This window comes from Merops nubicus, unplaced genomic scaffold, assembly GCF_000691845.1.
Source record: "Merops nubicus isolate BGI_N331 unplaced genomic scaffold, ASM69184v1 scaffold1360, whole genome shotgun sequence".
NCBI lineage: Eukaryota > Metazoa > Chordata > Aves > Coraciiformes > Meropidae > Merops > Merops nubicus.
Genome location: NW_008581958.1, coordinates 201,365 through 218,701, shown reverse-complemented (window position 1 = coordinate 218,701; position 17,337 = coordinate 201,365). Strand labels below are relative to the sequence as shown.

General features: G+C 42.7%; 1 protein-coding gene across 1 annotated transcript in view; it reads left to right on the top strand.

The window, feature by feature from the left end:
* The window catches only part of LOC103768880 (protocadherin-15-like), a gene marked incomplete at its 5' end in the record, with an annotated part of 190,564 nt that overhangs the window by 112,680 nt on the left and 60,547 nt on the right, over positions 1 to 17,337 (top strand). The window contains 2 exon segments of the mRNA XM_008936046.1: positions 4,025 to 4,134; positions 5,272 to 5,412. Of these exon segments, the coding sequence (XP_008934294.1) occupies positions 4,025 to 4,134; positions 5,272 to 5,412 (251 nt within the window).

Here is a 17,337-nt window from a genome sequence, read left to right as displayed (position 1 = left end):
TGGCAGTTTCGTACCTCATGCCCTTTTCCCCACACAGCTTGTCAGGAGGGGTTCAGGCAGGTTGGGTGGCTTCATGCCAAGTCCGAGTATCCTACGGGGTTTTGCTTGCACAGCAGGGGTGGATATCCCAACCTGGATGCTGACGAGATAACCATTCATTATTTCTGTGAAAAAGTTCAAGTGAAGGTCGACCAACCTAAATCGCACGTTGCTGTGACCGTTACAGAAAAATACCATGTGAATGAGCGAAAAATTGCTGTAGAAATAACTTCATTTTGTATGGTCAAAAGGTGGTTGCACAAAGGAAAGTGACTATGGCTAGACCGAGTTGCAGCTGAGAGGTGGCAAAAGTGAGTGGTAATTGTTTATCCCAAAGATTTGCACCCTAAGATTTTTGAGGTGCAAGGGGATTATCCTGTTAATGCACGGGACCTTCTTACATTCAGTGACTGTAGGTGTGTGGGTACCCATGCGTGTTGAGTTGGGGGATATTAGAAATCACAGATTTTAGAAGGTGTTTTGTTCAGGAGCTCAGAAGGTAACCATTTTAAATAAAAATATTTCAGACAAGTGAGCCCCAGGCTGTACAGCACTGGCGTGCCAGTCCCACGCAGGTGACAGTGACGGACCTGTGCTGTCAGGTACAGTCAGAGCCCGTGGCTGGCAGGGTAGGGACTCTACCTACGGCTGTTGTGCTCAGAGGCTCAATAAGGTGCTGCAAATGTTATCACACAAAAATACCTTTAGACACACTGAATCCTAATCACTGAAGTCACAGCAGCAAACTTCCCTTTTTGGTATCCAGCTGGTTTGCTAGCGTCACCTCTTCTCACCAAATTAACTGGTCTTTGCCATCCAGTAATCCAAAGTTATTGCATAGAAATGTCCTTCCCTGTTCCCTAATGTGGCTTCAAATAGTATGTCTAGCACTGAGAGGAAAAAAAAGCACTCTTGTATGTCTTAGTCCTTCAAAAATTGGAAAATAATGAACTTAGCCCCAAAGAAAGCTCATTAGAGCTTGTAGTACAGGATGAAGAAACAGTGTCTTGTCAAGTGGATATGATTGTCTCTTGCTGGTTCGCTTCTGTACGTTTCAGCCCAAGAGCAGAGGTGTGTTAATGCAGCTGATGCATTGCTCCCATTGAACCTGGTCACCACAGTGGAATCAGGGAGATGAAATCAGTGTGACCACCGTGGCCGTTTCCTGTCCGCTCCCTCTGGAGCCTCCAGAAGCCACTTGATAATTGATTGTGATTTCTCAATTCATGGACTTGCCATGTCAGAGGGGAAGGGACGAGGCTGTTTCCATTAAAAGAATGTACTGAAAGCATGCTTCAGGTGAATGATGGGGTTTATGCATATGCAGTCATGAGGGTTTCTGTTCAAATTACGTGCCTTCAGAAGAAAAGGAAAACAATATAATATATAATACAACATAAAAAGCGTCTTTATTTTCCTTACTGGCTTGCATCTCTCATCCCATCAAAAGAGTGACAGCTTGAAATGCCTTCAGATTTAACATCCTTGTTCTCCTGTGTCTAAGATTGACCTTTGGGTTGGTAAAATGCACGCTAATAAGCATTTTATAGCACTGGTTTTGCAGCATAATAAATCAGGTAGCAATAATGAACTTTATTTCTACTGCTGATAGCACACTTGAGGCAGAGGGGTGGAAGCCAGAGTGATGTGCTCTGTACACGTGGGTCTGAGAAGTGACATTACCATCTTCTTTTTCTGGAAAAAAAAAAAATGAAGATCAGTGTTTCAACACAGTCACTGTTACATGATCCAGTGTGGCTCTGTCTGGAACACTGTTTTCTCCCCGTTAGTACAGTTGAAAGGCTGAGGATGTTCAGAAGAACTGATACCTTGCCACACTCAGATACAGTCTTTTCATTTAAGACAGACTGGGCCCTACACAGGAAGCAAAACAAGCAAATAAAGCAATGGAAGATGTTACAATACATATTTTTCTTTTTTAAACAATAATGAATAATTTAGCATCTGAAATTTTTTAACTTAACTCATTGAGCTATAGAATAGTTTTGGTTGGAAGAGACCTTTAAAATCATCAAATCCAACCATAAACTCAACACTGCTAGGTCACCACTAAACCACATCCTTCAGCACCATGTCTACATGGCCTTTAAAACCCTCCAGGGATGGGGACTCCACCAGTGCCCTGAGCAGCCTGAGCCTGGACAACCCTTGCAGGGAAGATGTTTTTTCCTAATGTCCAACCTAAACCTCCCCTGAAGCAACTTTAGGCCATTTCCTCCTGTTCTCTCCCCTGTTCCTCAGGAGAAGAGACTGACCCCCACCTGGTTCCAACCTCCTTTCAGGGAGCTGTCGAGAGAGAGAAGGTCTCCCTTGAGCCTCCTTTTCTCCAGACTAAACAACCCCAGGTCCCTCAGCCACCTCTCATCAGACTTGTGCTCTAGACCCTTCCCTAGCTTCGTTGCCCTTCCCTGGACCTGGTCCAGCCCTTCAGTACCCTTTCGTAGGAGTGAGAGGCCTAAAACTGAACCCAGAATTTGAGGTATTCCATATGTTTAGTGTCATTTTCTGGAACTTTTTCTAAGATGTCCGAACCAATGTTCATCCCAAAGAAAATGTTTGTAGGGCAGAGATCAAGGGTGGATTGTTGGTCTTTTGGTGTGCGATGGCCAGGTTTGGGTTCAGTAGTTTAGGACTGTAACCAGCTTTCCAGCTATTCCAACTTTCTGCCCTTAGAATGGGAAAATGTGGTATGGGCTGGAGTATATGAAAAATACCTGGAGAATGAAAGTCATGAGATATTCCCTGAAACAAAAGCAAGTATAGATTCTGTCTGCTATTTTGAAGACCAGTGCACAACTGAAATACTCCTTAAAGTCTGGTCCTATTTAGAGCCTATTTCATAGATCCTCATATATATGTCTTTTTTGTCATTATATACCAAATGAGTGTAATTTTTGAAAAATAGAAAATATCTGGATAGTGCTAGTTTTAGTTAACATGCACCTGCATTTATGGATGAGTACAAAACTTTTCATTCAAATTTAGTTCTTTACTAGCATACGTAGTTTCAACCATGGAACCAACTTTTGCTTACTGTGATGAAAATCTGAAAATGTGGTTTGTGATCTCATTCTCCTTTGCTAAAATTGTTTAGGTTGATGTTTTAAATAATTAGCACAGACTCTTTATTCCTTCTGATGTAGTTACAGTTTCCGTGAGGAAGCAGCTTCTCGAAGTGTTACTAATCAGCATTTAAACAAAGGAAGAGAAAAAAAGTGAAGTAATTCTTTGCTGTGTTCCATGAGGAAACTCATTATTTATATATGACAAAACTATGCTGAGTATGAGATGCTCAGTGTTTGTAGGGTATGAGGAAGCTAAGATACCCATGTGTTAGTAGTGTAATCTTTTTTCTTTCTTTGCACAAATCAGTGCTCAGTGAATCAGAAACAATTTACTGAATGCTTAAAAGATGTGTTATATACACTTGGGTTGCAGCTGATTTCCTGAAAATTATCTTGGCTTTTAGTACCAAAATGGGCTGACAGGAAAATTTTTCCATCTTTCTGAAAAAAGATGTCAGAATTCCTGTGGAGGTAGCTTTAAAGTGCTTCCTTTTTAAATGAATAGAGGTTTACCCTGGAATGACTTTACCTGCTTGCATTTCTAATAGGTTAGAGTCTTCTTAGTAGAGATGAATGTGATAAAAGAGCTATTATTTTCTAGATTTTACCTGCAGTTTATCATGCTGTGGTGACTCTTGTCTTCCCCTTTTCTACTCATTATTTCCCGGTTTTTCCATTTCTCATATCAAAGAACCATTCTATCTTTGTATTGTCATCCCTTGTCAGTTAGACTTTGTACTGGGGTAAACCAGGATAAACCTTTGTGTTTTTAATATGTCTTTCTGTAAGAATAGATCCTCTCACTTTCTGGCAGCCTAATAGATAGATGAAATTGCTAGTATGAGGAGTAAGTTTGGACAACTAGAACATAATACAAATACTTTTGTCCAATTCTGCAGACCCCCGCCAGTGAGCGAAAGCGCACCAAAAGGAACCGTGGTTGAAGTTGTTACAGCAGCTGCCTTGAACCAGACCATTATATATTCAATTGTTTCAGGAAATGAAGAGGGTAAGTGCTAATAAATATTTCAGTTTTAGTGGTAATGCTGAGCCTCGTGTGTGCATCGGAAGTCTTCAAGAAAAAATGATTAGAAGTGAAGTTGCCGAGGTGAAATCCCACCTCATCTGTACAGGCAGGAAGGACTGCTGTTATCCAGCCTTTAGAGATCAGCTGAAGATCAGGTTCGGTAGCAAAATGACAGTAAAAATAAAAATACAATTAAAATCTCACTGATACGGAAATTCACTTTGGTGCCACGTGGTGTGAATCTAGGGCAAACTGGAGTAAGAATATTAATAGTTTTGAGGGGATAGTTTGGCCTGGAGAAAAGAAGGCCCCAGGAGGCCTTATTCTGGCCTTCCAGTACTTAAAGGGGCCTGTTAGAAACCTGGGGAGGGGCTTCCTAGCAGCACCAGTTGTAACAGGACAAGAGGTGATGGTTTTAAACTAAAAGAAGGAGACTTAGACTAAGATAGAAAGAAGAATTTTTTTATGCTGAGGGTGGTGAGACCCTGGCCCAGGTTGCCCAGAGAGGTGGTCGAAGCCCCATCCCTGGAACCATTCCAGGTGAGGTTGGATGGGGCGCTGAGCAACCTGCTCTAGTTGCAGATGTCCCTGCTCCCTGCAGGGGGGTTGTACTAGATGGCCTTGAAAGGTCCCTTCCAACACAAACCAGTCCGTGATCCTATTTCTCGCTTAGAAATCTGTTTTAAAGCATACTAGACTTTGCTGTGCTGGAACCACTAGTAGTAAATTATAGCCTGATATTTTAAACAAAACATCATTCCTGCAATTACATCCTTCTTGAGTACTCTCAATGATCCACCTTGAAATTTCTCAGCAAAATTACACTAAATTATTTGGAGGGATGTGGAAGAATTCCCTGTCCCATCCTCCTTTTTATGAGAGCAGGTTGTTGGTCTTTGTCAGTGTGTCCTCAGGTTAGTCTTTTCCGTCCCAGGTCAGATTCATCTGCTTTGCTCCTGTGAAGACAGCTTCAAAGAGGAGTTTTGTGGCCTTTTACAGGCCTGAGGGAAGGCATAGGGATGAGTTCCTAAAGACAGTGTCAGAGAAAAATATAGAAGCACTAAAAAAAGAAGTGTTTATGCATCTTAGAAAATAACTTCTGTTTTTGCTGGATTTCAGATGTGTTTGCTATTAATAACAGAACAGGTGTGATCTCAGTTAAAAAGTCTCTGGATTATGAAAGTGTGAAAAGCTACGAGCTTCGAGTTCAAGCAGACTCCTTACAAGTGGTACGATCCAATCTACGCGTCCCTTCCAAAAGTAAGTGTAAAAACCCATATTTTTAAATCTCTTTTAAATGTTCATATGCATTGTTGTTTTCTGAGGGTGTTGGTAACTGCGCTCTCAGTAGGGACCATGTTTTGTTATCAGGAACAGAGGGGTGATATGCTACGTGAGCAGCAGAGAGCACGTTTGGGGATCTCTGTGCTAGTCTTCCATACACAGAGCTGATCAGTCTTGAGCTAAATCCTCACCAGTCACGTTGATGTTACGCAGTTGTAGGTCTCACTGATACAGGCAAAAGTCATGTTCATATATAGACAGGGAGCTGGTGGCACAAACTGAATGGTTTCAGTGTAATTAGGGCTTTTCCTGATGGAATGTCACACTAACTTCTTTGTAAACATATTATACAGCCCAAATACAGACTCTCCTCCCTGCTGGGATGGTAACATCATGGCAAACGTGGGGGTGCTACCGAGAGGAATGGGTGACAGATACACAGCATGGGTGACAGGAAAAAAAAGATTCCTTCAGTACCCCCGAGGGTCTGCGGGGAGTTTATTGCTGCCCTGACTGAGAGCAAACTGGAGGCAAGGACCTGCTGTGACAAAGACAAGCAGGTTCTTTGCAGCGTCTCCAGGCAGGAATTTTTATTTACAAGCTATTTCACATTGGCTCCGTCTCATAGTGAGGGTTTTCATTTTCCCTCTAATGGGTTTCTTCTTCTCATAAATGTTATTTGGCTGGTCTTTTGATGATTTGTGTCATCCTTTCTGTAAGGCAAGAATCTGGGAAGTCTGGCTTTCAAACACCTGACTCATTTATTGTCCTATACCATCCCATACTACTTCCTATTTAAGCCACAGTTGAGCCCTCATTAAAAAAAGAAAAAATCAAACCTTGTACCAAGAAGTATTTTGATACGTGCTTTTACACAGACTGATTTTGTTGTTCCAGGTTTGTTGTGGGTTTTTTTGGTTGTTTGGTTGGTTTTTTTTTACATTTTTGGTCTCTGAGTTACAGTTTTTCCCTGTGCTAGCAAAGGAGCATCATGGATGCCGTGAAAATAAGCCCAGGGCAGTGAACTGTTGCACTGGGAAAAGGGCAGTGAGGACTTGAACATTTGTTTAAAAGCTATGAAAATGTTACTTTCGTTCATTCCAAATTGAATACAAGTTTATTTCAGGTCATTGTTCTGAAGTCACAGTTATTCCCATATGAGCTGTGAGCCAGATCTTTCGCAGGTGACTGGAGCTTTTTTCTCCTCTTAAGCACTGGAAAAAAAGCAGTCTCCTCCTGACCAAAGCCACTCCTGGCAGCTTAAGACTTTGAGGGGAAAACTTCAGCCTCTTTTAACTGATAAGTGTCTGTCCAGGAGGTGCTGCTGTTTCATCTCACTGCATCTGCTCCTGTGTGAGCTGAGGAGTCTCCAGGAGGCTAGGCTTTGGGTACCTGCTCTTTGTTGATGGCTGTGTATAATTGATTCAAAAAAGAACTTCACAATGCTGTTTTGAAACCATGAAATACATGTGGAGGTCAGGTTTACTTTGGACTTCAGTTTTATGCAACTAATGGATATATAGTGTACATAATGGAGAGGAATGGGGGGAGATACCATAAAAAAAAACACCAGCTTCCCAAAAATTGGTGAGATTTGGGCACTTATCAAAGTGTCTGTCTAATAAAACCTTACGATTTTTGGAAACCTGTGATAATACAACGAGGAATTTCAGTTTGATAATGTTCGATTTAGTTTGATTTTAGTGCAAAGCACTGACGGGCACTGTGGTGCTGTCAGGATTGTGCTGCCACAGACTTTGTTTTGATCTCCGTTCCCAAGGAGGTCTGCATGGCAATCCAGGGTAAAAAAAATTCTATTGGCCTTTCAACTGTCACTGATACTGGAGTGTCACCTTCCTGAGTAATAGAGAATTCATGATGTTGTGTCCAGGCACGGAGAGCACAGGGCAGGTTAGAACTCAAGAGCACAGTATGATCCCTTTTTCTCCTCTGCTGCAGGGAGAAGTGAGCTGTGTCAGCTTTCTTGCTTTAGCTCCTCACTCTGGGCTCTTTGGCTGGCACACTGTTTTTTGGCAGAGGTGACAAAGCTGTTCCATGGCAGAGTTTTTCCCCATGCTGCAGGTTGTGCTCCACAGAGTTAAGAGTCTGAAGGAAGGGCCACCCTTCACTAACTTAGGGCTGATTCTGCAGTGGTTCTTCTATAATTAGTCTCCTAATTATTGGTCTGATGGGTACAAAAATAGCCATGAATATTAGGTAGACACATCTTTAATTTATTTCCATGCCAAGTTGGTGCATATGCTTAAGAGTACTGTGTGTAAATTAGAGATCAAAATTCAGTTTTTTTTTTTTTTTCCTTTTTTTAATAAATTCAAACAGGGTGCAGTTCTGTTTCTTCTGTATAGAGATACTACTGTAGAACCTGCCTGCAACACTGAAATGGATATTTTATGAAAATCTGCTTACAGGTTTTTAAAGTTCTTAAAAGATATTAGGCTTCATGGGTTTTAAGTATTTGGGAATGTGCCATAAAACTGGGCAATAAACTATAGCCTGAGATGTACAGAGGGTGGAAGTTAAATACATTCGGCTTTGCTAATCAGGATCAGGCTTGCCACATAGCCAGCAGAAAATTTTGGGAAATTGAGCTGGTATTGCTGTGGACATTTCTTCTTCCTTAAGAATTGAGTGTATGTGTGGTATAAGACATAATCAGGATCAGGCTTGCCACATAGCCAGCAGAAAATTTTGGGAAATTGAGCTGGTATTGCTGTGGATATTTCTTCTTCCTTAAGAAAGAATTGAGTGTATGTGTGGTGTAAGACATAGGGATTATTCAGGGGCCAGAAGTTTAATTTTATTAACAGCCATGTAAGATCCTGTGCAATGTTATAGTCACATAACATATATGTATAGATGATGTATCTGGAGAGGGAGAGAAAGGGAGTCCTCGTGCCAGCTGCCTGCATTTCTTGGTGTCTGGGTGTCCCGGTTAGAGGGCAGAATTGTGTCCCACCTCCCTTATCCCTTAGTTCTCCCAGGTAGAGAGGTAAATAAAGGAAGGCAGGGGTAATGAAAGCTTTGCACCGATTGGAAAGTTAACAAAATGAAATATATTATTTAACAGGGAACAGAAAGGAAGAAGAGTAGGGGTTTAACAGGGTAAAGGGATTATAATAACAACAAAGCAAGGAAGGTTAACATTCCAAAAAATACAAAACCCAAGTGCTGTGCTGAGGCTCCCCAGTGCTGGATCTCGCTGGATTGAGGTGGATGCACAATCCTTGGGCGTGGATGGAGGCAGGGAAGAGTCTGTAGATCAGGCCCAGGTCTTCAAGATGGCCACAGCCATGTGCAGCACAGGGAAACCACAAGCAGCAGCAGCAGCGTGCCTCTGGCCAGGACCCCCGCAGAGGAGAAGAGAAGAGAGCAAGAGAGAGAGAGAGGTGTGTCTTCTCCCCCCTTTTATAGACCCCAGCAGGAAGTCCCGAAGACTGGAAGAGGAGAGTAGGAATAGAACAGGTCTACGCCCCTTTCATTCAGGCTTGCTCCTGGTATTAGATTTCAGATCTCCACCCACCAGGAGCATCAGGTTTCTAACCATTACACTGGGAGAGCTACAGTTGAGGTGACATTCTGTAAATACAGCCAAACCATTCCCAGTGAGGAAATGAGGCTTCTGTGCAGCTTTCTTCAAAGCTTTCTCTGACATGGATGGACAGAAGCGGAAGTCAGCAGGTTCCTTCAGAGCTCTTTGGGCAGACTTCTGCAGTCAGGGAAGCAGTGGCCTCCATATCCTGCCTCTGACTCATAATTAGCCCTAGAGCAGCTCTCCCAGCTGGGCAGCAGTTTTAAAAAGGTGGTGGGTTAGTTATTTTATTCAGAGGCGCTTGATAATGCCTTTGGTCCAACTTGAATTTGGTCCAATTTAAAGGAAGACATGCTTTTGCTCTAGGTGTTTGGATGTCCGTGAGTATACAGGATGTGTTAGGTTTTGAATATACACTGTGTGGATGGATAGCTAAAGAATTTGGTAGATGTATATTTTTGAAATACTTTAGAAGTATCTGGCTACCTAAATCACTTACATCTTTGTAATGAAGATCCTTTGACCTCTAGGTTTGATTCCTACATTTGTATGATATATGTCTTTCCATTTTCCTGGCACGTTTTTCTTTCTTGATGAGTTTTAATGAGGTTAAATACTATTTCCAAGTTTCAGGGCACTGAATTGATGAACTGCGGTGGAGGGAGATGAGACAGAATTAATGCACCACAGTGGACTTCGGTGACATTGCAATGATGAACTGCTTTGGAGATAGGTGGCTTTGAATGCACTTCTCTGCAATTATGTGACATGGAATTAATACACAGTTCTGACACTCAGTGCCAGTGACTTGCTGCTGATTCTGGTGTTAGATACCACTGAATCAGTGAACTGTTCTGGGATGTGTTGGCAGTGAGGTGAGGACCTCCTCTGGAGCTGAAGTGCTGAGCCCTCCTGGAGCTAGAGAACGCAGCACTGCTGAACTGCTTGGCCACAGAACAGTGCAGGATTGTACAAACCTCAGAGGCGAGGTACCAAAATGTTTCAAACCGTGTGGCATTATAGAAGACAATTACGTAGAAGGAGGAGTTTGAGTTTTCATCTGTGCAGTGGAAAAGTGGATGATACTGTGTTACGTGTAACTAAACTTGTCATTTAGTGCTAGAGCCAACTGATAGCATAGTAATAACTGAATAAATGAGGAGAGAAAGTAAGTGGAGGTGCCCTTTGGAGCAGGAGAACATAAAATTCTTGACTTAAACTGGGTTTTTAAGATGTAATGCTAAATCATGCAAAATCATGCTCTTATTTTCCATGGAATCGAACTCCTTAAACGAATTACTTTAACTGAAACTTTATAATATGAAATTGCAGAGCATTTTTACTTCATTTGAATGGAAGAAGACTTAAGCTTGCTGTTGACAGTGAATTTTAAACATTGGAATTCTGACTTGAGCAATCAGCAGCCTGTGATGCTGAGCCCTGAAAGACCTTCATTGTTAATGGAATTCTCTAATTCAGTTAAATTTAGCAGCCTGGTTTTTTTTTTTTTTTTCTTTCCTCTGTCTGCTCTTTGCTTGTTAGATTGTCTGTCACAATGGTCAGTAGTCTAGTGGTCTACAGCTGGTCAAATTATTATTGTGATTATTAGATTCCAAATGGAAGCTTTCAGTTCTCCTGCGATGGGTAAGATGGAAAAAAGAAAAACTGATATCTAAGTGTTACCACAAATACTTCTTGAACAAGAATAGGAGAAACATCATCTTTTACCTCATTTGAGGTAAAGTTTACATCTGCATCTCACTGCCTTGCTGTTTCGTGGCCAAGGAAATGCAGTCAGAGCAATAACCTTGTTGTGGGAAGGAAGGAAGGGACAGGAGGAAGCAGTGGGGTTTACAGGAAATGAGAGGAAGCAGCGAAGACAAAGTGCTGCCTAAACATGGTAAGAAAGAGCAGTGGAGCAGTGTCATAGGATCCTTTTGGTTGGGAGAGACCTTTAAGATCATAAAGTCCAACTGTTAACCCAGCACTGTCAGGGCACCACTAAACCATGTCTGTCAGCACCACATCTCCACAGCTTTTAAATCCCTCCCAGAATGGGGACTTCACCAGTGGACATCCAGCCTGTTCTAGGGATTGACAACCTTTCCAGGGAAGATGTTTTTCCCTATGTCCAACCTAAACCTCCCCTGGCACAACTTGAGGCCATTTCCTCTTGTCCTGTTGCTTGTTCCTTGGGCGAGAAGACCAACCCCCACCTGGCTCCAGCCTCCTTTCAGAGAGGCGTCAAGGGCGAACAGGTTTCCCTTGAGCCTCCTTTTCTCCAGGCTCAGCAACCCCAGGTCCTTCAGATGCTACTCATAACACTTGTGCTTGTATAGACAAGAAGAGATGAAGAGAGGTTTTCACCACCGAAGTAAACATGGTCTCAGGTTTAAGAATCAAGACAATAGTGGGTGTCTGACAGGTGAAACATGTACTGTGGTGGGAGACACCAAGGCTTCCCACTTTGATCTGGAGCGAAGGGTATATTTATAACAGAGCCAGCATACATTTGCAAACAGGTTGTTTAAAAATGAAACCTTAAAGGAGAAGGTGTTATCAGTTGTCATGGTGCCATGTGAGGGGTTTGTCTTCACTGGAAGGTACCTGTGTTAACAGCTTCTTGCTCAATCAGTTGTTGAGAAGGAGACCAGAGGGAGCGTTTTTAACTGCGGGTTGTTCTGCTGCAGATTTTGTCTGATTTTTATTGTCTCTGAGGTTGACCGTGAGATGTCGCTGCCTCCCGAGTCAGTCATGTTCTCATGGCAGGGGTGACAAGGGAGGGTTCTTGTATCATGGACTTGTAAATGAAGTGGAACTTGCCCCTGTGTCCCTGATCTTGTCACTTGCATCTTCATTAGGAAGCTTCTGGCATCGCTTGAAGTCCCACTGTCATCTTTCCTGTATCCTCTCTTTTATTTTTGCCTGTGCTCTCGCTGACTTGATTGACTCTAATTAAAGTTGGGAAAGGAAGAGCAGCAAGTGTGGATTTCACATTCCTAGAGATGCAAGTATAATGACAGAACCACATGGTTGGTTTTACTGTCTTTTAAGAGGAATTAATAAGAAATGAAAAGCACTGCAAACAATATATATAAGTTGTGCTTGCACTGGCTTGATAAGCAGATTTCTTTTTGTGTGTGTGTCTGCATCCAGCCTGTTACAGGTGAGAACTAAACCAAGATGTCACTCCAAACTCCCATGGGTGCTGCAGGGCTTTCTGGGGAGAAGAGAGGGGGGTTTGGTGGGTAAAAGAATGTTCTGTCTCTCCTGTAACGTTCTTGGATTTCTAACCCCAAAATAAACCTTTGTGAATCATAAAGCAAAAAGGGATAAAACTAGTTTTGCAAGCAAAATTCTACAATTACTCCACACTAACTGGGAAGGGTAACTTTACTAAGTTAAATGTGAAATGTCTGTATTATTGACTATTTCCAAGTAGCTTTACATTTTTAGTTTCAAACATGTTGCAAAAGTTGGTGCTGAGGGTGTTTTATAAGCTGGCTGCCGTGCCAGTCCCTGAATGTGGGAGACATGACAGATGGACAAAATCTGCTGCTGAGCCTGAAGAGCTGTGGGTCTGTCTCCTCTGCCACACAACTCTGGGGTAGCTTCCTTGAAAGCCACTGGGACAAACCTCTAATTTCTCTGGGCAGGAAAGCGATGTACTTTAGAGAGCTGCATAAAATGTGAAATCTCTTTCAATTAATCGTTTGGTAGAAAGAGATGGTTTATATTTATTGAAAACAGACCTTGGATCAGTGCTGTTCACATCTTGTCAGAGCTTCTTTTTGTACTGTTCTTGATCGGCTACAGAGTATGAAGAGCTTCTCCAGGCTTTATGGGCAGGCTTTTTGGTGATTTAGACCAAAATGGCATTGCAAATATTCAGTGCTGATTCCTGTTTGGTTCTGCCAAATCGGGTAAGGCAAGAGGGGACGCAGCTGCAGCTCAGCTCAGTGTACCTGCCAAAGCACAAAGGCTGCTCAACAGACTTGTAAGACAGTGGTAAAGCAAAGTGCTCTTGGACCCTGACAAATTCCAGTTCTCATTCCCAGTTTGAGTAAAATTAACTTTTAAGAGAGGAGAATCTGGTGTTACCCAGTGCAGAACAAACAGGTGCTGTTTAAGCTAGAAGCAGGTTTTTTATGTTAAAATTATTGATGCATGAGGCATCGAGCAGCTGTATCAGTGGCTGATTTGGCACGTTGTCGAAGACAAGTGGAGCGACTTTGGTGAAGGCATAATGTAAAACAAACCTGGTAACACTCAAAGCATTGTTGATGCTGTCCCAGCATTCAAAAAGCACTGTGTTAGTTCAGCTTCATTTCTGACAGGACACTACAGGCTCATGTGAACCAGGCGTATTATCAGCACTCCTGAGATAAGCAGTGATACTGGAAAAGGTTTCTCAGCAAGTGTGTTTGGGAAGAACTTCTGGAAATGCTGGTGCATCCTCCATCTGACCAGCTCCCTGGAGTGGTAGTGTTTGTTTCAGTTTTCCGTGGTAGTCATTCATGATCTACTAGTTTCATGTGTTTCAGAGGATCTTCAGGTTTCCTTTAGAGCACCTCTGAGCATGTTTCCACTCTCTGAGAAGCTGAAAGACCCAAGTGCCTCATCCTGTAGTCCTGGGAAAGATTATTTAGCTGGAGCAGTACAAGCAATATGTTTGGTTCATATAAGCTGAAGACAGTTTACAAGGAGCTGCAGTTCTGTATATTCTGTGCACTGCAGCTCATCTCAGGGGGCTCTAGAAGAGAGGAGGCAAATTGGACGCAGGAGTCTTTGCAGGAGATTGTGGTGCAGAAACTGCCTTTCACGTGTATCATCTGGGAGGCTGGCTTGACCTTCTTGACTGTTTAACTAATTGATATCAAAAATCCACACAATAGATGTGTCTTAGCAATAAAAATGTGCTGTAAAGGTAAAGAAACTTTTGGCTTATTGAGTATTATCTGCATACTTTACATGCAGAGGAGCACTTTAGCTACAGGAAGACAGTTGTAGCACTAACTCAAATTTCTTCTCCCCTCTTTTTTGCTACCTTAGAAGTCCCTGTACTGCTCTGTCCAGGGAAAGATGCTTTTTATTCTTTCACCTGGCCAGCTATTTAGATAGTAAATAAGACTTAACACTTGAATTGCATGAGGTCTAACAAGAAGTACCACAGAGGAATAAATTCTGGTTTCAGCTCCTGTTATTCATGAAAAAGAATGGAAGAGGAGCTGGATTCAAGATCTAGAATGCTGAAGAAGCAAGGTTTGCAATCAGCTCCACTCTGGAATCCTCAGCACAAGAAAGACATGGACCTGTTAGAGCAGGTCCAGAGGAGGCCATAACAGTGATGCAAGTGCTGGAACCCCTGTGCTGTGAGGCCAGGCTGAGAGAATTGGGGTTGTTCAGCCTGGAGAAGAGAAGGCTCCGGGGAGACCTTCTTGCAGCCTTTCAGTAATTAAAGGGAACTGTCAGAAAGCAGAGGAGGGACTTTTTAGCAGTGCCTGTTGTGACAGGAGAAGGGGTGGTGGTTTTAAACTAAAAGTGGGGAGATTCAGACTACAGTGGAGGAAGACATTTTTTACGCCAAGGGTGGTGAGACCCTGGCCCAGGTTGCCCAGAGACGTGGTGGAAGCCCCATCCCTGGAATTATTTGAGGTTGGTCAAGGCTCTCAGCAACCTGTTCTAGTTGCAGATGTCTGTGCTCAGTGAAGGGGGTTGGCCTAGATGGCCCTATTATAAGTCCCTTCCAACCCATTCTATGATTCTGTAAGGTTTTACATTCATGAGGATACCACATTTTCCCTCTAGAAGGCAAGTGTAAATACTGGTGTCCTTTGGTCTTCACTGTCCTACCAGCAAGAGTATCAGTAACTGACAGGGTGCATCCTGTAGTGGGTGCTGTCGCCTCCCTTCACACACCAGAAAAGGGGGCTAGAGCCACACACAATGTTTAGAAAAAGCATTAACAGGTTTGGACTGGGAAGGAAAACAAGAATGTAATGCCATAGTCAAAAGCAGACTCTGTAAGAACATGCTCAGGTTGGGTGTCCATTTGCAGTCAGGCAGGGCTCTGGAGGGCCTGGGCTGGTGGGTGGAGGAGCTCCATACCGTGCGTCTGGACACCAGAGCCACACAGTCAGGGGACATCCAACCGAGCTGAGCAGAGCAGCTGAGAAGATCCCCGTGGAGAAGGGTCTGGTGTGACCTTCGCATGCGTGGCACGGTTTCTGGTGAGGGATTTTAATGTGTGCTGCTTCCAGGCTTATCCAGCGTGGGGGTCAGGCCCAGGGTGTAACCAGCTGGGAGCCATTCCCTCAGGCTAGCTATAGGTTGGATCAGGATAAAACGCCCGTGGTGGTGAGGAGCTCACAGATGACACCTTCCCCTCGCCTCCTGGAATGAATGAAATACAAGCTGCCTATAAAAATCAGGCAGTAAGATAAAACAAAGGTATACCTTTAATTTAACGTTAATGATGCTAATGTTGATCTGTATATAGGCAGGATATTTAATTTCCTCTGTGCTTAAAGTAATACCTTCCATTTCTCATCTTCCAAGTGTTCAGCCGTCACAAAACAAATCGTCGCTTTGGCAGCTCCAAGAACTACCAGCAAATTAAACAAATGGTTGTGAGCAAATTGGAAAGCAAACTTTGCACGAGGCTAGGCCACCTCACCCAAACTGGCTGGAGATGCTGAAGACAGCGAGCACTGTGCAAAAGGTGTTTCACTGGCTTGCCAGAGAGCTGGTGCAGGTTGGCAAACGCCTCCTCCTACCAGCACGGAACGTGACACAGTTGGGATCTTCCCTATGGCAGCAAACTGGTGCCAGCCGTTGATAGAACTGTTCATTAGCCCAGCAGGACAAGGTCACTTAAACACGTTGCCTGTAATCCTGCTTCAGTTCTTGCTTTCTTCCCTAAAACAAGTAGCTGCAGCGAAAAAGCCTGCCTGGGAATCTTTTTTTTTCTCAACAGGGCAGCAGTTTCTAACTGTACCTTAGTACTGCAGCCAGAAAACGGTGAGGATACAGTTTAATGAGAGAGATTTGACTATTCATAGGACCCCATAATACCTCTTTGGCTGCAATTTTTTCTTCAGTGTAATAAATAATGTAGTCAAGGTAAGCAGCGTTCTTCTAAAATTAATGTAAGCACACTAGAGATGATGACAAATGGACCATTATATCCACGTTACACACATTCAGATGTGGGATTATTGCTTTTTTTGCCACATCTATAAAAAGAGAGCTTGTCATAAAGTCATTTTCCCATGAAGCAACACACCTACAAGTTGTTTAACAGATCTGCACAGATCAGTGTGGAAGATGAGTATTTGATTATTCCTCTTAGGAAACATCATGGCCTTTTTTTCTGTCCTTTCTCTTTTTCTTCTCCCTGTGCTAACACACTGGATGGCATTTTAAATGTTTTTCTCAGGTTTCAGTTAGGTTTATGAAATCCTCATTTGTTTCCTGTAAGTTGGACTATCAGAATATCTTTGGCAACTTTGACAGCCTAAGAAATACTCTAGGTTTTAATTTTTTTATTTTTTTTTTTTTTTGTCCCATAAAGATACAGCTACTAAGCTCTTTGTAAATGAGTTTTGAAGCTAACTCAGATCAGCATGGCACCTGTGCAACACTTAGAATTACCCTGGCATGGAAACAAGTTGGGAAAACCAGCTCCAAAATGAGGCAATTTATCACTTGGAAATGTGGTTTTAATGAACTGGATATCATCATTTCCAGCAATCTTTCTGGATTATACAGTTCTGAAAGACACAAACAGATGCTGATATGGATTATTGTGCAGTTGAGTCTTTTTTGCACTAGGTCCATAGTCTTTCCTAGATGTTTTTTCCTCACAGAAGGAGAGAGATGTTTATTGTTCAGTGGGGTGGATCAGAAACTGTTTAATAAACCACAAATTAACAGTGGTTATTTCGCTTGAAGATGTGTTGAACCTCTTGAGGGCAAGTAATCCTTCTTGAGTTCCTGGGTTTGTGATGAGGACAGCCTTGGGCATGCAGTTAATTAACACAGTAAATTTGTTAGGTGTGGAGGCTGCTTAGCCAGCGCATGACCATGTGTGAGTTCACAGACACCATGGCTGAACCACCCAGAAGGGGCTTGCCTGGGAGGTATTAAAATATATAAAGGAAGCTGCAGGTGAAACATAACTGCTAGTATCCATCACCTGTTCATTCCCTCTCTGTAACGCTCGTGAGAATTTAATGTAACCCAAATCTGTGTAACTGAACTATAGTAGTCTTCCTTCTGCTTTTCTATTTATTTGAAAAATGACTTACAGGTCTTTTCTTATCTTTTCCCCAAATAGCTTGCTTTCTAAA